At 47.1% G+C, this 22,363-nt stretch overlaps 1 protein-coding gene across 1 annotated transcript in view; it reads left to right on the plus strand.

Annotated features, from left to right (window-relative positions):
• The window catches only part of DNAH1 (dynein axonemal heavy chain 1), a 3,604,831-nt gene that overhangs the window by 1,908,930 nt on the left and 1,673,538 nt on the right, over positions 1-22,363 (plus strand). Inside the window, exons 38-39 of the mRNA XM_069644003.1 lie at positions 5,910-6,104; positions 19,634-19,753. Coding sequence (XP_069500104.1) covers positions 5,910-6,104; positions 19,634-19,753 — 315 coding nt within the window. The remainder of the gene's footprint in view (positions 1-5,909; positions 6,105-19,633; positions 19,754-22,363) is intronic.

Genomic DNA, 22,363 nt, shown 5'->3' on the forward strand with positions numbered 1-22,363 from the left:
TACCACTGATCCACTTTCTCCATCACACCCTTCTAACTGTGTGACCCTCAACCAACCTTCCATACTACCATCTCTCGTCCCTAGTTATCCCATTTGCATAATCCTGTATCACCGCTCACCAAACCATGCCAATCCATCTTCCTTGTCCTTAGGCGATGGCACACACTCTTCCAGAGCACTGTTAACCACAATCTTCGATCTCATTGCACTATTACTACCTCTGAACCTTTCTCACTAATATGACTTACTGGCAGTCAGTTCCTCTTCTTCTTAGGCCTGACTACTCATTCCTCTTCCCTCATTTGCCTCACTCTTTCCATTGATCTCCAACAGTCATTGCTCATTCTCAACACTCCCCAACCTATCATTTCTTCCTAGTCAGTATTTCCAATTACTACCTGCTTCTGTACCTCTTCAATCTAATCTTGCCTCCCTCTTCCTGTATGGCTCTCTCCTCTCATTTTCAGTTCCCTCCAATTATATCTCCTTTGCTCCCTTTCAAGCTGCATTTTGGCTGTGGCTTCTCCAAACCTCCCTCTCCCCAGTTACTTCACTCCCACAGAACTCCTCCTCCATCTTACCTCCATCACTAATTTTTCAAAATCATGTTTATTGCTTTCACTGAATAACTCCATCCCCTTTCCTCAGTATGTATTGGTGCGCATTCAGTGGGGGCGGAACGAGTGCCATTTGCACAGCAAAAGAGGAAATGTCCATTTTAAATGTGTTGTGCAAAAGAGGAGCAGCTGTAAAAGCTTGGCCAGTCCTTCTAACTCCCTCCGCTGCCAACTCTTTTTTCCCCCTCTTCTGGCCGGGACACTTGGCATAGCTCCGCTGGAACCTTTTTCTTTTTTCCTCTGCGTCTTTTTGGCTTCCTTTCTTTTCTTCCTATGCCTCCTGACCACACCAATCATTTCTTTTAGGACAGGCTTAAATCTGTTTTCTTTTTGCAGGTCCCGGTACCGGCATTAAATGTCAGCCATTTCACACCCTCCCTGCTTATACCAGCCTCATGCCACGGAGCTTGGTCCATCTTCAGCCCTTGTCACCTCCAACTCCTCCATCAGTCGCTCATCCGGGCCTGGCTCTGCACTAGGCTGCACTAGATCCTGCTGCACCTCCTCCCCTAATGAGGTCGTGTAGTGGACAGAAAACCTCTGCCTACTCCCATTCTGTGGATTCTAACCTTTCTGTTTGCAATAATCCTGCCACAGACACAGATGATGATGCAGTAGCCCATGAAGAAATACCATCTTCAGCCAAAGGCTTCCTGTTGTGATGGGCAGCGTTGCTGGATTTCTAATGATTTATACTACTGATGCCGTTCGTGCAGAGCCTGGTGTGATTGCAGGGTGCTCTCCGTTAGCAATACAGAAGAATTGGGGTGGCCCTCCACAAGGACGTTTTAAGGGAGGTAGTAATATATGAAAAAAAAATGTATTCTGTTCAAGCAGTGAGCAAGATTATCGATGCTTGGTACCACCAACTTCCTTCTGAAAAAATGGGCTTGCCTATCCAGCCTCAGCCTCATTCTTCAGTGGTCACTGCGGCTCCATTATTTCCTAAACATTTGGCTATAACTTCCTGGTCAGTCTGCCTCCAGCCCTCATTTCTAGGGAGAACAAACTCTTGGAAACCTGGGGCAAAAAAGTGCTAAAAAAAATGGAGACTTACATCTTTGTAAGGCGTATTCTGACGACACCATGATAGCAGCAGCCAACTAAAGCCTGTCAATAGAAATGTCAGAACCTCAGCAATTCTTGCATCGGGACAAGATCTCTGCCCTTAAATCAGGTCTTGCAGAGGCTAGGCACATCACTCTGGCTATCATGTAGTCTCCCATGTGCCATATCAACACTGGGTCTACAGCAGTTTGCTTGGCGCAAACATGCGCTGCTGTACCTGGATGAGGGCCAAACATTTTAAATATGATGTACAGGAAACACTTTTGGAGCTGCCCTTCAAGGGCACAAAGCTTTTCCGGTCCTCCACGGACAAGCAGTTAACTAAAAAGAAAACGTCTACTCAGACAAATAAATCTTTAGCCTTGCTTACCGAACCTATAGAGAGGTCTTTCCAAGCACAAGGTTCATTATCTTTGGTGGTTTTTGAGGCAATGATGAATATAAAAACAGGCTGCCAAATAGGCCGCCCATTGCTCGGGGAGCAAACTGCCATACCTTGTCTTTTATGGTTTCTCCACTTCCGTGTCTTCTTCTGCTTTAGACCCCAAAAATCAATGGGTCTGCCATCCAGATCCACAGCGCCCGGTTGATGGTCTGGTGTCTGAATTTCTAACCGTATGGTGTGCAGAGGACTCTTGGGGCCTCATTACGACTTTGGAGGCGGCGGACATGGCTTCCTCCAAAATCGGGTTCGGGTTCCCTGAATGGGGAATTACTGGGCCATTCCGAGTTTGGAGGGCCCGGTAATTCCTCCTACAGGGAACCCGGGCCCGGACCTTCCCATTTCAGCCCCCATAGGGCTCAATGGGAATGGGTGCGGGAGCTAACAACGGGCCTATTACGACCGGCCCGTTGTTAGCTCCCTGGTCCCCTTGCGGGACCCGCTCTGGACGTCTGGTAAAACCAGACATCCACATCGGGTCCTGCGAGGGGACCTCGTAATATTGCGGAATGGTGTTAATGGCACCGCCTCCATTAGCGGCGCCCGTTAACCCATTCCGCAATAGTCGTAATGAGGCCTTTGGACTCGAATGATCATCACATCAGGTTACCGCTTTTGTCTGCCTCCTTGTCCAACCCCTGTAATGCTGTGTCGCCCATGGTCCTTGTGGGCAACCTGGAGACACCATTTGCGTACCGCGGGCGTCATCTTTCCTTCCAAGATGGCGCCCAATGTTACTCCGGAAAGGTTGCGTGACGGTCCAGTCTACGACTCGTTCCTTGATACAGCGGCTTCTTAGGCAGATGCTACCAGAGCAAGTGTTTCCAGTACCTAGCTCCGCGCTTAGCTTCCTCCTGGGTTCCCTCCTTCCCTCTGCTCTTCCTTCCTTCCTGGTTCTTGTGTTCTCCCTGTTTGGATTATGCCTCTGCCTCCTTCTGTGCTCCCGGATTGCCTCTTCCAGCCATGTTCCGTCGGTGCTGCCAGATCTCTCCCTCCAGCCGTGTTCCTTCAGTGCTGCGGGTCTCCATACAGTTTTTTTTTTCCTTTGAAGGGTTTTTTCCTGGTTCTGGCAGTCTTTCAGGAGTGCCCTGGCCAGAGTGTTTATTTCTCAGGCAGGGTGGCGTCTGGGGAGGCTCGCCCCTTTCTCCATGAAACATGTGCTAAACAAAACCCACAAAAAACGAAAAAACCAAGCAAATCTTCACGAAAGAAAATCACAGGTGAGCCACCCCTCTGAAAGCTCAGACTCTGACACCCGCTTCACCACATCTAATTCAAATTGGCTCAGCTTCCCTCCACAGGAAATCTTCAATCTTCTGAAAAAGAACCAGCCTGGCTGAGAACAGAATTAGATCTCTTTTCTAAATCTTTACTTTGCCTTCGAAAACTTAATCTGGTCACACCAGCTGAAATTCAGATGGCCCAATACCAGGGAGATTAGATGTGCGCTGTAGATCTGAAGGACGCTGAGCAGTACCATTTGGAAAGAGCAAAGACAATTCTTCAAGTTCTCCTTTGGAGGGTGAGAGACACTTCCATTATAGGGTGCTTTCTTTGGGCTCAACTCAGCGTAGGTGTTCACCAAATGAATAAGCTGTGTGGCGATGCGTATAGGTATGAGGGGAGTGCAAATGTATCCATATATGAATGGTTAGCGGATTCAGGTGCATTCTTTTGCTTTAGCCAGGGACACCTTCTACTTGTCTTCAACCGATACAAGGCATCAGGTTCACAGGATTTCTTGGGAACTCTGAGTTGGGGAGAGTTTGTCTCTCTCAGAAAATATTGCAGGACCTCAAAACTACATAAGCCCAGTTTTTATGTCTGTGTCAGATCTCAGCATGGTTGTTTTAACATCTTTTTGGCCGTATGGCTTCCTGCATTCTGACATTCTGGTTCCTCATGCACTTTTGAATATGAGGAGAGTCCAACTCCACCCCACCTCCCTTGGAACTAGGGGTATGGCAGTCAATCATACACAATCTCTTTTCATTCAGAGCTCAGCCCTGATCTAGCATTGTGGTACAACGACCACAGCCTCCTTCTGGGGGTTTGAGTCCAGAAGTAACCATCCATCACTTGATGTCTACCAACTCCTTTTTAACTGGATAGGCAGCCACTCTAGTTCACCTCGAGATGTGCATGCTCTCAGAAGTGTGCAGCTCAAATGAATGTCTTCAAATCTATTGCCATATTCTGTAGGATCACAGGACTCTGTACACCTTTCACCCTCCCCCCATGATTTCAGATTATTTTCTAGCTTCCATGTGGACAACAAGAATTTGGTTCTGGGATCATCTTCGTCTGTTGCAGAGTCACCCCTGCTCCATCCCTATGGTTCCAGATCCCCTGAGTCAGTCGGAGGGGTCCGGTGCTCCAACTATCCTCTCAGTTGCTGATTTTAGCGGGTGGTGAAGAGCTAACTTGCAGGGGTCTACAGTTTCCACAGGAGAACCTGGTGGTCCTGCAGAAACAATCAACCTGTCAGCAGTATGTGAGCAAATTGACTCACTTTTGCAGCTGAATGCTTCAAAGGGGCTGCATCCTCTGCGCTGTTCACGAGATGTTCTCTTCTTTCTGTCTTATTTATCAGCCTTAGTTTAGCTTCTGCAGGGCTTATCTGGTTGTGATAGGAGTCTACAAGAACTCATTGCATCTCCTTTATTCTACCTATAACTCAATGATAAGGCCCTTCATCACCTAAATCCACCTTATCCATCTTGGGATAGCAGTGTGGTTTTGACAGCTCTTGTTCATAAACATTTTCAGACCATGGTGTCTGTTGATATTAAACTGGTTACATATAAGACAGCCTTTTTTTGTCAGAGATACTCGAAAAAGGAGAATTGGTGGCATACAACCATTTTGGCCTCTGACCCATACACTGGTTTTTACAAGCATACAGTAGTTTAAGAACTCCCCCTTCTTTCCTGCCTATGGTAGTTTCTGCATTCCATAGAAATCAGAACGTTTTTCTTCCCACCTTTCCCCCCCCATCGTCTCAATTGATGGGAGGGAAGACCATACATTTCTGGATGCCAGGAGGGCTCTTAAATTGAATCTTGATCAAACTAAAGATTTAAGGAAAATTGAACAGCCTTTTTGTCACTGGTTGGGGTCAGAATACAGGTTTGCAAGCTTTAAAGGCTGTATAGCCGGTGGTTTCTCTCTTTTTAACTGTAGGCCTACCTGTCTCAAGGAAAGTCTTCCCCCAAAAGGCTATCATGCCAATAATGTCACAGGACCACAGCCGTGGCTTTTCAGAGAAATGCGTCTTTGGGCACGATTGTCAGAACCACTACATAGTTAACAGCTTCTGCATTCTGCAAACATTACTGCATGGATGCTAGCTCCTGAGCAGATGCCAAGTTTGGTCAGTCAGTTCTTCAGAACATTTTGTAGGTAGGCTATGTGGTACACCCCCCTCTGGTATATATGCTGCTTAATCTTCCCAGAAACATGGAGGAAAGTGGATGTACAAGTATGAAAAGGTTACTCAGCATATTGGCTACGGTACTCCTAGTCGAGAGCCTTTCCTATGCAATACATTTAAAGAGATAATACCTATTTTACTGTGCAAATGGCTGCACTCTCGTACCCATTAAACGGACATCAATATGTATGGAGGAAAGGGGACTTTAGACTAGCAGTACCTCTGTCACTACAGTGAATAACTTTACTCCTTTAGTCCGGCATGTGTGGAAGGGTGAAGCGTGAATATGGGAAAGAAATGATTCAATAGCATGTGATACTAAGTCTTTGTTATACACTTTCTTTTTTAGTCGATGACAATGATGTTTGAAGTGGCAGATTTGGCTGTGGCTTCCCCTGCCACTGTCTCACGCTGTGGTATGGTTTATCTGGAGCCGAGCATCCTGGGGTTGACGCCTTTCACTGAGTGCTGGCTTCGACTAATCACACCTATCATGCTGCCATTCAAAGAGCAGCTGGAATCTCTCTTCACGAGATTTGTGCAGGTAAGCATACCTTAAATGGTAGCGATGTTAGTACCGCCACATACTAATTTGTAACTTTTACCTATTGTTTTGATTTTCATCACCTCAAATACGACTAGAAGATCATGTTAAATGAGCATACTGGTGAAAACGTATTGCATTGAAACTTTGCTCTTTTCTGGCAGCAAATTCTTTCTTGTTGATGGTTTTGGTTGTGTGAATTATTATTGCTTTTCACTGAAACAAGCACATATTATCTGTGCATATGTACAAATGTAAACATTTGTTTTCTTAAACTTGATGCTAACAAGGTCTAGAGCCTCGTTCCCTTAACATGAGATGACCATGGTTAACTAGAATTCTCACCAGTCTCTTTCTTCTATGTCATGGAACACCATTTGCAATTCTTTCAGCTGCCAAATAAGTCCCCTTTCATTTTTTACTGCTGGTTTACTGTGGCAAAGAGTAATTTTGTTTTATAAATGTTTTAATGTTTCTGAAAGCTCTGCATTGCTTTCTTTTGTTTTCTGTAGACGAAAGCAAATTGACGTTTTAGAAATACTATGTACACTTCACCTCTGTGCACTTTGGTTTTGATTAATGTCGTAGCTGGTAAGGCAGTTCTTTTACACCCCCCTATTGATGGCTGTGCAACCACTAACCATAGGGTGTAGCAAAAGCACCCACAACAAATAAATTCTCATAAAGGTAGGTAGTGTGACAGCGCGGTCAGGCTTAGTTCTTCAGTAGTCTTAGCAGGCTGACACAAAGGTACAATCAGTCCACACACATATCTGTACAACATATACCACACTGATATGCTGAAAATTATATGCATTCATTACATTGCACATCAGTTCATATGTGAGCACATAACAAATTGTGGACTCTCCTCACAATTGTATTTAAATGTGGGTCCATTATCTAAATAGAAGTACAGAACATATAAGGACTCATTTTCTAAGTCCCCATAAATTGCGCTTATGGTACTCCCTACATTTGCACTTAAGTGCAATCAAGTCCCCTCTGCGCAATTTTCATCATTTGTAAAGTGGAGCGCAAAAGGAAGTTTTAATTACTGATGAGCCTTTTTGTGGTAAGCTAGTCCAACCTAGTTGGTATTCGACAGAATGTAGACTCACCAAAAGGGATTTAATAGTTGCCTATAGGAACAAACTGTATAGGAACAAACTGGCAGATAGGAATGCGCAAAAAGAAGCTTGTTCAAATTATAAGATTGTGCTGTAAAAGGCCAAATGTTCTTATGAGACTGTCAGATGGAATGAGCTTCTAACACATTGTAGTGCAAAAGAATCTAAGATGTTTTGGCGCTTGATCGTGATGGGATCCAATGTTTATTCTAGTGGTGAAGCAATTGGTGGTCATATTTCAAAAGATTTATGGCTTTTACATTTTTGTAATCTTTTCTGTTCAGCGGATACCAGTGCCGAGGCCAATGATATGGCCTGGAATAGTCTTGGGAAATTATCAGAGGATTTTATGGTGCCTCTGGTTGTTAAACAGATATTCATGATCTTGCCACCGCCAAAGCCCCCAACCCTGACCCCGGGGATGCAAACTCTGACCTATTGTTGGTTACAAGGAGGACTTCTGAGGTCCCCCTGCCATTGCAATCCTTGTTCAGTCATCATGAGTATATGATGCTGTACATGGTTCCTAGAAAGCTCCGGGTCCCAGGAGCATTTCTTAAGCATCCCATTTATGCCCCTGGGTGGTTATAGCACCATTGTAAAGTCTCACTCCCCGACTTACACATGCATATTCATAAAATATAATACACCCCAGTGGGGAATGAGACTAGGAAGACCGGTTGCAAGATTAGATATGTTTATATAAAGATGGCATCCAGAGAACTCTGCTGCCGCGAGAGCGTTCTGGTAAACATTACAGTTACACAAAATGATAAAGGAAAACAGGGTCATAGATGACGCAACTAACATAGGGTGCTACAACAGTGCAGGATTGGCTGGAAGGCGAAGACACATATATCGGTGTAGGCGCTGCTTCTTCTGGATTGCTTATTCGGATGGCGGGATGGTGAGCGTCACGAGGTCCAGCAGCATGTGTCCAGGAGGGGTGAGGGTTAGGTCACAGAGAGATAGAGTTGACTCTAACTAAGCTGGCATGAGAAACTACCATTCTTTATATAATTAACAACAATCATTAGTATACCTTTGAATAAATCTAGAAAACCTATAAATTGCATACATGTGGTTACAACATCTTTCATTGGGACTTTTATGGGGTACAAGGCGTAGAGGGCCTCTGCGATACTCTGGGCGATTGGATGGTTCTTAGCACATCATGGCAAGTGGGGAGTGTAATGACATATGTTAGTTTTAGGGCACAATATACTGTGACAGAGGTCTGGGTTTAATGGGGGCTCTCTGAGGTGGCCTGCACAGCAGGGTCACACTTCTGGTACATCAAGAGAATACCTTAGGAGGGCACAGGGTTACATTGGCAGTAATTTTCCAACAGCGGGGGCAAAGGGGCATGAGCAGGTTTGTGGAGATGGATGAGCTACAGGGCATGGTTCGAGCCAGTTCACACACAGGACAGTGATCACAGAGGAAGAGTGAGATGATACATTATGTTATTTGTTTCAATTATCCCCGGCGCATCTGTGAGAAAGGGAGTTGACAGGGCGGAAAAGGTGGGGGACATGAGCACGCTCTGCGTAACGCTGCAGAAGGGAAAAGAAGCCTTTTCGTATTATCGAAGTGAGGCCTAGTCCAAAGATGGAGTCGAGGGCACACAAAATGGAAGCCAAGTGTATCCCGCATTAGCCCCACTTATGCTAATGTTAGTATACAGGCAATGGAGATGTCCCTCACTAATGCGTGAGCAAGTGGGTTATCTTGTGCTGAATGTGTGAGGGGGGCCCAAATGACCCCTCACTCCCACACACCATACATTAGTGTTAGTGAGTAGGCTGGTGGGAGCTGTACTGTAGGTGTGGCTTCAGCAGGAGTGCAAGCCATTTATAACATTTGTAGCCCACTGTACCTTTTTGGTGGCCATTGGTGTAGCAATGTATTTTTTTAAGTTTTGCTGTCTGCTATTTTGTATTTTAGGGCTTCCTTTGTTCAAGAGAACAATGAAGTAAGGATAAAACGTCTGTCTGCTGTTTTGCACACGTGGGCTCTTTGTGACCCGCCCCCATCCTGGGTTTCTACATCCTCCTGATGACTTCCCTTGTGTGTTGTCGGACCTTTTGAGCTTGGACCATTTTCAGGCCGTATCACTGCCACTTCCCACCACTTATCTCTATGGTGTCCCACCTTGGTGCTGGTCGCTGCCATTACCTGGGAAGGTGGTGGGACACCACTACCCCACTTTATATGGTCCTTGCAACATCTGGGGTCTCCCCGCCCATTATCCTCCTTGCTGGGGTTGTTTTCTGCTGGTTTGCTGCCTCATTTTGCTCACCAAGCCGCCGTAATCTTTTTTGCTGTCTCATCTTTCTCACGTCCTCCTCATCTTTCTCTCCGGCATCCAAACACGCATTTATGCTGGCATGACATTTCCATCATCATTAAGTTTATTTCAATGTATAATTCATACAACTTGAAAAACATAAATAATAAAAACAGTATCACATAAAATACCGGCCTAAATATGAAATAAACACATTAGCTTATGACAGGGTGGACCTTATACACATAATAGTAAACCAAAATAGAGTTCAATTTCCTAATATACATCATGTTAGTTAAAAAAAAATTCCAGTGCAATACAAGCTCGAATATGTTGCGCTTGCATAATGTGAAAATAAGCAACATGACAGTGGGGCTCATTACAAGTTTCCCAGTATCCCGTCGGTAATTCTGGCGGGATACCGGGAAAATGCCCCTACTGTCTCTGCTCTGCCGCCTGATATCCCAGTATTACCGGGATATTACGGGTGGCAGAGATGGCGGTAAATTCCCATTCCATGGGATTGCCAGAATTACTGCACCAGTGATTCTAGCATTTCTTTGCCGGTAGGGGCCTCGTCTATCGGCAGGTCAGTCCTGCCGGTAGATCAGAGCCACCACCCGCAAACTCAGGTTGCCCTGGTCCGGTAAGAATGCTGATGCCGGTATTACCAGCGATTTGTTTGGGAATTTTTACCGGCCCGGGGACCTCGTAATGAGGCCCAGTGTCTAAAATTCAACTATCTTAAAAAGGCTATCAAAAAGAGTTTAAATGCTAAATCATAAAATGTACCAAAAAAATAACATGTGCATATTAGATTCTAAAGATGTGTTGTCCCAAATGCACACAATAGTTTTTATCTTGTTCCAAGCCTAAGTATTGGCGGCAAGGGGATTCTGGTGAAACCAGATTTTAGTCATTCGTTTCCTAGTATAGCTATTTGCTACAACAGACAGATAGTTATCCAATTTAACCTCAGATTTGTATTGATACAGGAGATGAGCTTTAACTGTTGATTTTTGATCCTCCGAACACAAACAAATCTGATGTTTTTTTTAGAGAACATGGCCTTACCCAACACATGCTTAGAGTTTTTAGAAATTAAGGTGCAAGGATTGTTTGGGGCGGGCGGTGGCAACAGGGAGACTCTCCCTGTTGCCTCCCCACCTTAAAAAAATAAAATAAAAATGGCGCTGCCCGGGGAAGGGCCTCGGGTGGCTGGAAGCAGCGGGCAGAGAATGTGTATTCTCGCCCGCTGTTCCAGCCAACTGATTGGCTAAGCACCCGTCTCTATGTGTGAATAGCCTGTACATCCAGCACCATAAAGTGCAAGAACCACACTTTTAGCCTCATAAACATTTAGGGCCGTAATAACAGCCTGACCACCATATGTGGCATAAAAGCGCAGAGTGCCTATTATTATTATTATTATTATTATTATTTAGTTACCATACCCTTAATGTCATGTAGGCCACATATGCATTTAATAGTTTTTGGAGGGCGATAGGGGTCCCACCTAGGAGCACAAGATCGTCTGCATATGTTCCACTCGGAATAAGCTGATTTAAGCCATTGGAACATCTACAGTTCTCTTCTTTAAAAATATATCTAGCTCAAACAGGTAGATATTAAAAAGTAAAGGCGACACTGATGAACACCTTGATTAATTAAAAACATTGTGATATATTCGCCATCAGTACATACATAACATATGTTTCTGTACATGAGTTAAGTTGACTCAAATTACTCAATAACTCCAGGTCAATGCCCAATTTACTTATGTGGTTCCATAATAAAGCTCTATCTAGTTTATCAAATGCCATGCGCGCAAGCCAGAAGGGGTCTTTATTATTCCCACAATACTTGCCTATAAGGAGAGAGAGCTTTAGACATTGTTCAATTGTACCCATCCCTAGGCAAAAACCCAATTGAGAACCTGGTATTATGTAATACTGCAGCACCCAGTCATATAATTAAGAACAAATAAACTTGCCCGACATTTTTAAAGCGGTGTCATTTAAGTGATGGGTCTATGACAGGTAGGGTTATCACATTCACCCTTCTTAAAAATCAGTATGATGGTACTAAGATGACAAGAACCGGTACTTAAGTGAAAATAACATAGCTCTGATCACGTTCCAAAGTAACGGACCCCACCGTTCTGTATTTCACTATAGAGGTCCCCGGGAATGCCATCTCTCTCACCAAAAATAGGTCAGGAAGCCTAAGAGGGAAAGTAAACAGTTTAAGGAGCGCTAAAAAGTGGAATCCCCAACATCAAAATTCTGTCGTAACAATAGCCTTTTTGAGATCTTCTGCATAAAGCAATAACCAGTGTGCTGTTTCTGATTTTTGCGCTATCAGTTAAAATGCTGCAGTGCACAAAGGAGTTAGTTGGCTTAACTTTACTGAGCAGTAATGTTATCAATTCACTAAACTTTGGATGGAAACTAAAAATCAAGATTTATGCTTGTAGTTTTTAAACTATTCTCCATCAGACAGAATCACACATGATCCTCAGTGTCAGGAAGCTAGGCCTGTGGTGCTGGTGTGCTCTACATATCACATAACATATAAGATTGCATAAACCAACGTAATAGATTGTGTTTGAAAAATGTAAATATGGAAGAGGTTACATTAAGAAAATAAACAGTGAAATGCATTCAGGAATCTAAGCAGTGTTGTGCTTCTAGGAAAACCCCCTTCCTTTTGCCTGAAGTAAATAAAATAATAGTTAATCACTGTAGTGACTAACGTACTCTTAGTCCATAGTCCCCTTTCCTCCATACTGTATAGGCATCCCTCGAGAGGAACGGGAGACAGAACCTTTTTCATCAGAAAAATATTCTTCCCCATTCAATTTAGAGGCGCGGCCCTGGGAGCATGCGCTCGCCTGACTCCGCCCACCGGCGCCACTCCTCAGTCCCCATTGACGCATCGACAATATACAACATTGCCTAATGACACCAGTATTATTAGGGGGGAGGATGGTGGGACTTATGGAGGAAAGGGGACTATGGACTAAGAGTACGTTAGTCATTACGGTGACTAACTATTAATTACTCTTACATCCCGTCCCCTTTCCTCCATACTGTATGGGCGATTACAACTGAATGTAGCCCTAGGGTGGAGAGGAGACCCTCCTTAAGCAAACAGGTTTCTTAGAACCGCCTAACCGGAGGCCGCATCTGCCCTAGAGGCGGCATCCAGACAGAAATGCTTGCAGAAAGCCGATGGGGTGGCCCAGGTGGCCCCCCTGCTGATGACTTGCTACGGTACAATCCGTTTGAACGTAATTCCTGTGGCTTTGGCTCTGACCTCATGGGCATGCAAATTAGCCGTAACTGGCCTGTGCTGCCCCTGTTAGGCATACTTGATGGCTGCCACCATCCACCTTGCAATGGAGGCTTTGGAAGCTTGATAACCTGGCCTTGAACCACCAAAGGTGACAAAAAGGGCATCCGGCTTGCGAAATTCCTTGGTCCTGTCGGGTAGTACTTCAGAGCGCGTCTGACATCCAGACGATGCAAAACCCTTGAGGCTCATCCATGAGGTCGGCGAAGAAGGTAGGTAAAACTATCTCCTCGTTCAGGTGGAAGGAAGATGAGACCTTGGGTAGGAACACAGGATGTGTCCGGAGGACCACCTTATCCATGTGAAAAGTGGTGTAGGAATCTAATGCAACCAGACCCTGGATTTCGCTGACTCTGTGAGCGGAGGTTAGACCCACAGCAGAGCTGTTTTTAGGGTGACCAGGTGGATGTCCGCAGACACCATTGGCTCGAATGGTTTGTGTGCCAAAGCACCCAACACCATATTGAGGTCCCACACAAGGTGTGGCTTCTTTATAGGTGGCTAGAGTGTGTAGAGGCCCGCCAGATGTCTTTCGACAACTGGGTTAGAGGAGGAAAAAAGACCCTCCTCCGAATTCCTGTAGACACCTATGGCTGCCAGATACGTGCGGCATGTGTCGACCTGCACACCGGAGTGGGCGAGGTGTGCCGAGAAGGAGAGCGTGTCATCCAATGAGCACTTAAGGGGGTCAATCTCCTTAGAGTTGGCCCAATGACAGAATCTAGACCACTTGCTCTTATATTGGCTCCTGGTAGCTTTGCTCCTGGCCCCCTGGATGATCTCCAGGTTGGCCTGCGATAGGTTCAAGTGTTTCAAAGTGACCTGCTCAGGAACCACGTTGCGTGGCCTAGTTTGTGGGGGGCTGGGTGGAGAACCCTGCCCCCTTGCTGGGTCAAGAGCAAAGCTGGGCCCAGTGGTAGGTGAATGGGAGGTCTGTCCGAAGGGCGGAGCAGCTTGGAAAACCACAGCCTCGCCGGCCACCAGGGAGCTATTAGAATTATGCTGAGGTGCCAAGACTGCTTTATCTTGCAGATCACCCTGTGAGCCAGATGGAGTGGGAAGGCATATGCCGTCATGTCATTCCATGGTATGTGGAATGCTTCGACCCGGGAGCGAAAGCCCTGTCCTTGCCAGGAGGCGAACTGCTGGCATTTCTTCTTGTCCTGGGTGGCAAACAGATTCACTTGGGGGTGTCCGCCCCTAGTCTGCTGAACCCGTCCGCCTCCAGATTGGATTCCCCTGGGAGGTGGACGGCTGTGAGGTAGATTTCGTTCTCCGGAGCTCATTCCCACATGCTGACCGCGAGGTTGCATAGTGGAGGGGACCTTGTACCCCCCTGCTTGTTGACATAGTACATGCTGGTGGAGTTGTCCGTCTGTATAAATACTGTCTTGAGCTCTATCAGAGGGAGGAAGGCTATGAGGGCCAGCCATATGGCCTTCAGTTCTAGCCAGTTGATGTGGGACTCCTGCTCCTGCCGGGTCCAGACAACATTTACGCTGTGGCTGTCGAGAGTGGCTCCCCAGCTCTCTAGGGAGGAGTCCGTTGTGACAGTGACCTGAGGGTGAGACTGCTGGAATAGCTTGCCCCACCGTAGGTTGAAGTCCGCGGACCACCAGTTGAGGTCTGGGTGGAGAGAAATGGGAATGTCCACTGGCTCCGATTGTGAGCCCCTCTCCTGATTCCATGAGGCTGCAAAGTGCATCTGCAGTCTCCTCATCCTGAGTCTTGTGTGTGGTATGGCTAAAAGGACCACCACCATAATTCCCAGTAGGTGTTGTTACCACCAGGTCGAGGTCACAGTCCTGGAGAGAAAGTGAGTAGTGGCTCTACTGATGGCCGCGATCTTGTCCTCCGAAAGAAAAACCCTCTCTGAGTTGGTGTCCCAGATGAGGCCCAGGAAGGTCAGCTGCTGCGTGGGTTGTAGCTGAGACTTCTTGAGATTTATGGTAAACCCCAGGTCGTGGAGTGTGTTCATAAGCGCGGAGGAAGAGTGGAGAACCGCCTCCAGAGGCTCGTCCCGGTATGGGTAGAGGTGGTGGCCCTGGGCCCTGAGGCACGCCGCCACCTCCTTCATCAGTCTGGTAAATACCCTGGGGGCTGAATTGAGGCCGAAGGGCAGCACCTTGTATTGGAAATGGCAGCCCATGGTCCTGAAGTGCAGAAAGGAGCGATGCGGCTGCCAAATCGGGATGTGTAGATATGAGTCCTTCAGATACAGGGAGCACATCCAGTCTCCCCTGCACAGTGTCTCTGCAATGAGAGCTGATGTAACCATCTTGAATTTTTGTAGAGGAAGTGAGAGGTTGAGGGTGGCAAGGTCCAATACAACTCTCAGGTCAGCCTGGTTCTTCTTATGTATGGCGAAAATCCTGGAATGGAAGCCCAATCCTCTCTGGGAGGCTGGGACTTCTTCCACTGGCTGGCTCTTGACGAGCGACCGAATCTCTGCCAACAGAGTTGCTGTCCCAATCTGTGGGAGAGAAGGGTATGAGGGAGGGGAGGAAGGGACCGGTAGGCAGTACCCCGTGGAGACTACAGAGAGGATCCAGGGGACCATAAGTTTTTGCCGCCAAAATTGCACGTGGAAGGCAAGCCTGCCCCCCACCAAAGACACGTGGACCCGAAGGGGCGTGTCATGCCTTCTTTCCCTCAGTCCCTGTTGCGGAGGAGGGGGATTGGAAAAAGCCCTCCCCCAACCTTTTGTTGTTTCCTCCGATGCTGACTCGGGGAACGGTCAGGTTGTCTGGACCTCCGCTCTTGGAAGCCTCGGAGCCCTCCAGGCGCTCACCACTTGTCGGCACATTGCTTGGACTGGGTGTACGCCTTAGGCGTGGCCTTCGTAAGAATAGACAAAGGCCCTCATTCCAAGTTTGGAGGCAGCCATGGCGCTATCAGCGCCATGGCTGCCTCCAAAATCGGTCCTACTCCGGCCTGGTGAAGGGAGTAATTACCAGTCCAGTCCGAGGTTGGCGGGACCGGTAATTCCCCATTCACCAGAGCCATTCCCCATTCCCATTTGAGCCCCCATAGCGCTCAATGGTAATGGGGAAGGTGCAAATAACAGAACCGCAATTAAAACCAGGCAGCCTTAACGGGACCTGCAAAGGGACCTCGTAGTAGGGTGCAAAGGGATTACAGGCACCAGTGTCATTACCGGTGCCCGGTATCCCTTTGTGCCCTTGTGTGAGGGCCAAAGACTTAGCGGTTCTTTTGATCTAATTCCTCATCCGTGGAGGAGTGGTCACTACCCTCGAATGGAAGGTCCAATATGCGTTCCTGGATGTCCGGGTTGAACTTAGTAGCCTGGAGCCAGGCCATCCTTCTCATTTCCGTGGCGATGCAGATGGCCCGGTCAGAGGTATCGATATGGGCCACTGTGGACTACGTGATTTCCGACGCTACCAGCCTGGCTTCTCTTAACCCCGCTTTAAAGCGGGCCTGGCAATAGGGCGGAAGTTCCGGGAGGAAATCTGCAATTTCCTGCCAGAGCCTTTGGTTAACGGCTGCCAGCATGTCATCGGTGTTTTCTTCACGAAGGTGCAGGGAGGCGTTGGAGTACAGCTTTTTCCCCTACGCCTCCGATATCTTCTCCTCCTTGCCTAGCAGCACCGAGGACGAGGTGGCCGAGGATGACTGAGGCTTGGAATGGAGTAATGCCGCAGCGATCACTGAGGAGTGCGGCTGAGGATGAGCCAAAAGCAAGAGTGTTTCCCCCTCTATCTGCCTGTGCTTGTCGTTGAGGCACCGTTTGACAGGTTGGGCCGAGTGCGGCTTGAGCCACCCCTTTTTGGCCAAGGCAAAAACTTCCTTCTGCATCGAGATCCCCGTCTTGGAGGGGGGCCTTAGGGTGAGGACTTCTGCCAAGACCCCCTCCTCGGGCTGTTCGACCTCAGGTTGAGGAAGGCCCAGGTATTCTGCCAGGGCTGAAAGGCATTCGTGGAAGGTCTTCGCTGAAGATGGCGTGTCGGGGTCCTCCTCCTCGCCTGTGTCCACCTGGGCGCTAGGAGGATCCAGAAATTGCAAAGGGGTACTGGGCGCTGTGGGCTGCAGTGTGGAGACCAGAGCCGGAGGCTGTTGCGGAGGCTGGTGTGGAACCGCCTGTATTGCTGGAGGCAGGGGAGCCGGTGGCAATGGAAGCGCAGGTAGCACTGGGGCCAAAGGGACCGGAGCCATTGGAGGAATGACTATGGGTACCGGTGGAGTGACCTGAGGGAGCATCAGCGCCAGGAACCCTTCGAAGAACCTGTCTTCGGAGGCTGGAGGTGTGGCAGGAGGTATAGACGGAGTGGCTACGGGCTGCTGGGGCCGGGACACACACTGCCTGGGGTGCAGGGGGAACCTGCCCTGTGCCGCTGATGGATACGCGGTAGGCCACGTACCTGGTTGACACCATTCCCACCTTGTGATTCGTTCCTCCACGCGCTCTGCTCGAGAGGGTATCGGTCGATCGGCCATTTTGTCTGGCACGGCGGCCATCTTGTTGAGCTGCGTGCCACGTGCCGAAGTCGTGGTGCTTGGCTCGCTGGAACCAGCCCCGTCCAAGACTCTTGGTGTAGGATCATAAGGCCTATCCCGCACCTCAACCCTGGGCCTGGAAGGCGTATTGCCCTTGGCAGAGTTGCCGGTAGTGCTTTGTGAAGGCGCCCCCTCGGGCATAATGCCGGTTTTAGGGTGTTGCCCCTCTGGAGTAACCCCGTTAGAAGAACCTTGTGGTCCCTTTGCAAGGATACCGAAAGGATCCGGAGACCCCTCGGCCGTGAGGCCGGTAGCTGGACTAGGTTTGGTACCTGTGCTGGTATCAGAACCCAAGAGGTTCCTCCCGGTCGGGCGCTTCCTAGGAAAGGAATTGCCCTTGCGGGGTGCGATGGTGAATAGAGGCCTCACCTTACGTCTCGAGCGATGTTTGACGAAGTCCTTGAGGTCCTCCGGAGGTGACTTCTGGAAGAGCTCTCTCCACCTAGCTAGCCTGTTCTTCAGTGCCCTTGTTGTCAAGGCGTTGTACAGGGAACAACCTTCCCAGCCGTGGTCGGGACCAAGGCAGCGGAGTCAAAGGGCATGGGGTTCTGAAGTGGGGAAGAGTCCCTCGAAGGCTGGACACCTGCTGAAGCCTGCTGAAGTTGACATGCGCCAGGGAGGAGCGTGGCGTTGGAGGACCAAGTATCTAAAAGAAAAAAGACAAGAATATCCGGGGTAGAGCGCTTGGTATTAGATGGCCGAAGCCAAACGCAGGAGCACTGGTGAAATCGTCCCGTTCCCGTCGATGCGGAAAACGGGACTGAGGAGTGGCGCTGGTGGGCGGAGTCAGGCGAGCACATGCTCCCAGGGCCGCGCGCCTCTAAATTTGAAGGGGAAGAAGATTTTTCTGGTGAAAAAGGTTCCGTCTCCCGTCCCTCTCGAGGGACGCCCATACAGTATGGTGAAAAGGGGACAGGGCGTAAGAGTACAGAATTGTGTATGAATGCTATCTACGATTGGCTCCTCTCTGTTTACAAGAATGTGAGGTGAAGTGTGGTAATCTTGTTCCATAAAAATAGGCTTGCACATTGTCCCCATAGTTAAAGGGGAACTATCACCTTTAGTCCCTGTTACACTCCTACCATTTTATGATTGCCCTTATCCTTATTCAACAAGACCGTCTTCAACATGTTGAGGAACACGAATATCTCCAGCCAGATCACGGTGTAGTAATCCATTGACTTACTGCTTTCCCGGCTGTCCCAAATTAGCATATGGCATGGTAACTAAACATATCCTTACTGATCCTGTTTTGGGATACAGTCCGAACATATGGTTACAGTATCCATTTTGAAAGAACACACATCCGGTGCATCATGTACAACAGTAAAATCTTCCAAAATTATAGTTTCCTCATTCCTGCACGAGGTGTAGGAGCTAGGTCCCAAGACATTTGCCCCTGAGCAGATTCTGAGATGCAAATGTACACACACGTTCTGCTATCACAGACAATGTTCTCTATGCTCAGTGGATTTTGCAACCCTTTAAAAGACACTTTATGGACAATTGAAAAATTCCTTCTATGGAACTCGTTGATAATCGTTATAGAAATATCCATTGTCAGTCTTATATTACATGTTATGTGTATATCAGACCATCGTTTAGTAGAGCACTTTTGTATTTTTCCAGTTAGCCAGGAATCCTATCTGTATTTTGTAAGGCTCCTTTTAAGAATGGTACAGCTGACACTAAAGCTATCATCCATGTGTTCTCGTTCTGGTACCTCAAGGAATTCCGTTCGCAATTCCTGTACATCCTTTTTTTCTGGGCTCCAGTGTTAGAGGGCTTGGAGAAGAGCATGTATAGAAAATGTTCTTGGAACTCTTTCTAATTGAATGCAACTGCTCAAAAGACTACTAGATGCCGATTATTCAAATTGTTACTCTGCGTCACATCACAAGGGAAGCCTTTAGAATGCAGGAAGGAAGAATGCCATTGTGACGGTTGTAATTTGGAATTTGACATGTTCTAGAATGTTCTCAAATGTGAGGCAATAACCCATATCATGTTTTCTATTAAATGTGTAGCATACTAGCGAGCAACTGCTTCATCTATAAATGAACTTATTTATTTCCATCAACAGTAGAATTGTTTCATATTCAAGCAGCTTTTCCCAACTCATGGTGACTTTCCATCTAACTTAATATTCTATGTAAAACTCCCACTTAATCGTCACCCAATTTGTGGCATGCTTCGGAATACTGTCTCTTGAATCATGTGTCTGTTCTTTTTTGCAGGAGTCTATCAACTTTGTCCGGCGGTCGGTGAAGGAAGTCATAACTTCAACAGACAGTAACCTGGTTGTGAGCCTTCTTAAACTTATGGATTGTTTTTTCCAACCTTTCTCCCCTAAAGAGGTAAAGACAGCCCACATTATGTGCTAGTATAAATTCCTATTAGTTCTACCCTTCCATCCTTTTCCTTTCTCTCGCTTCAGAATCAATTGCTCAATTTACTTCACATCTTCTACCAATATGATGGTAATTTCTTACTTTGTTATTCTTTTCCTTCTTCATGAATCTTCTATCTCTTTTCTCCTCCTAATCCAGCATCCTAAACCAGGGCTTTGTCAGAATCTTCCCAGGCTCCTGGGCTTCCGCATAAGTCTGTGCGGATAATACTATCAGAAGATGGGAACAAATAATTGATTATTTATTTTAGACCCTTACTTCAGAAAGATCTGTAGGATCAAAGGGTCTTGAAAGAGAGATTTGAAAGTGTGCATAACACCTTAATGTTTTAAGACAAAAAGTATGATTACTTGGTGCTCTCCTTCATTCAAGAGTCAAACTGTGGTTACAAATGGAGTCATGAATTGGATGTGACCTGAAGAGTATTGCGTCAAGAGGTTAGCAACTCTCCTATTATCCAAAGTTGCTCCTGAAATATGCCCTGCTCTTTGCTATAAAAGTGTTTTGACTGGACATCATGATGGATTTCAAATGTAAAGGATATTCTCCCAAGCTTGAAGGCAACTTTGCTTATTTTGTGGGAAATCCCATTCCTGCTCTTCAGTCATCTTGCCGGAAAGCACTATGAAGGAGTGGCAATCTCATATAAAACTCAGCATGAAGTAGTGGCAGTCGCAGAAAAAAAGCAACATTAATGAGTGGCAGTCACAGCCAGCACTATCTTGTGCATTGAGAGTAGTTGGCTTCGACCTGGATGTATTTCTTGACATATTTTATTTTTAAGGTACTGGTCCATAATCTGTTTGTGGACTCCCAAGTGCATGGGTAGCAACTATGAACCTGCGGCTGCTTGATTCACAGCAAGCATTTACCTGCATTACTGTAAGAATGTAAGGCCTCTTTGACCCATGTTCCAACTGTCCCACTGATGAGCATATCTTGACAGCAGAAGTGAATGTGGGTTTAGCCAGGGGCTATAAATAGCATTTCTACTGTACTGCAAGGGTTTAAAGTTAGGTCTCGGTTAATATTTCTTAAAATATCTGTGATAGCCTGATCTGTCTCATCTGCACACAGTGACCTTAAGCAGGGAATCATTGATCAGGGCGGGGGCTAGAAGGAGGCGGGGTGCACACCTAAATAGATTGGAATGCAGGGAGAAAACATTATTCTGTGTATTTATTTTATTTTGTCCAGCGCTGGCCCTACTGAGAGGTTAAAAAGTTCAAAAGGTGGGAGGTGCAACAGAAGTTCCAAAAGGACTGGATAGAAAGTTGGGATGGGCAGATGATGGCAGGGGAGGTGGTGTTGCTGGATTAGGTGTGGGGGAAAGGGTTGCTTTAGAGGCTTTTTCTGAAAGTGCTTATGGAGACTGCGATGCAGGTGTGGAGTGATAGTGTTCCAGGCTTTGGGTGCTATGATGAATCCTACGGACTCCTAATTCCCTGCTTAAAGTCTCCTCCCAGGTGACCAGGGAAAGGCAGACGCTTTCTGATCCTGACCTTGGGGGTGGTATTCTGCAGGAGGATCACCTGGGAGAAGAAAGGGCCCAGGGCAATGAGAGGACTCTGTGGGATGAGACATGGTATTCGTCTTCCTCTAGAGATGACATCTACTTAATACCGATGTATGGAATGGCCTGTTGTCATAACAATCTGTCTGATCCACAAGTTGAACATTGTAATGTGGATGAAAACAATCAGACACCCTTCCAACCCCTCCAAACCTCAGGAGACTTATAAAGCTAGAAACTCCCCTGGCTCTCAAAGGTGCAGTGAAAGGAAGTCTGTGAATAATAATGGTTTAAACTCTAAGGAACGTTATTCCTCTTTTCAGTCAAGTCTGGTGACTGAACCGTAGGATATTTCTTTAAAGGAAATTATAAGGAACAGAAGTAAGATTAAAAGGAACATTAAACCAGAAAAACTAACTTTGTCACTAGGCACTTCAAGGCATAATTCCCTATTTACTGGGACGAAGTCGAGGGCTAAAGTGGAAGAATGCTGCGGGTGTGGCCAGATTCTTAAATGACCCACACTTGAGGGACACTGGGAGGTTTAAAAGGCCCCCTCAGATGCTGCAAGACATTAGTAAGCAGAGGAAGCCGAGAGAGCAGAGTGAGCCGAATGAGCCAACAGAGCAGTGTAATCTGTGTATGCCAACGCAGAAGCTGGAGGAGGAAGAAGACCCTGAGACCACTGTTAAGGAGAAAACAGTAGTGGGCCCTGAGAGGATCTGTGCATCCAGAAGTCTAAAGTACAGAGAGAAGCGAAAGCGAGGGAATTTTCCCTTCCCAAGAGGCTGTCTCCAGTGGCTGGCGAGCACCAGGAAGCCTCCAGAGCGAAGGAAGCTCTGTTTACGAGTGGCGTGGGTGACGGCGGATCAGAGGTAGCTGTTTGCCGTGTCGCGAGGAGCCACAGAAGCAGAACACCTGCGAGTAGTTAGGGGATCAGACACTCACCCATTACCTGGTGAGTTCATCAGTTTACAGTTACCCCCGGAGCACTCCGAGACCGCTTGCGTGCACAAAGCAGGTGTTTCACCACTAAGAAGCAC

The sequence above is a fragment of the Ambystoma mexicanum genome, chromosome 2p (assembly GCF_040938575.1).
Source record: "Ambystoma mexicanum isolate Mex_15411 chromosome 2p, UKY_AmexF1_1, whole genome shotgun sequence".
NCBI lineage: Eukaryota > Metazoa > Chordata > Amphibia > Caudata > Ambystomatidae > Ambystoma > Ambystoma mexicanum.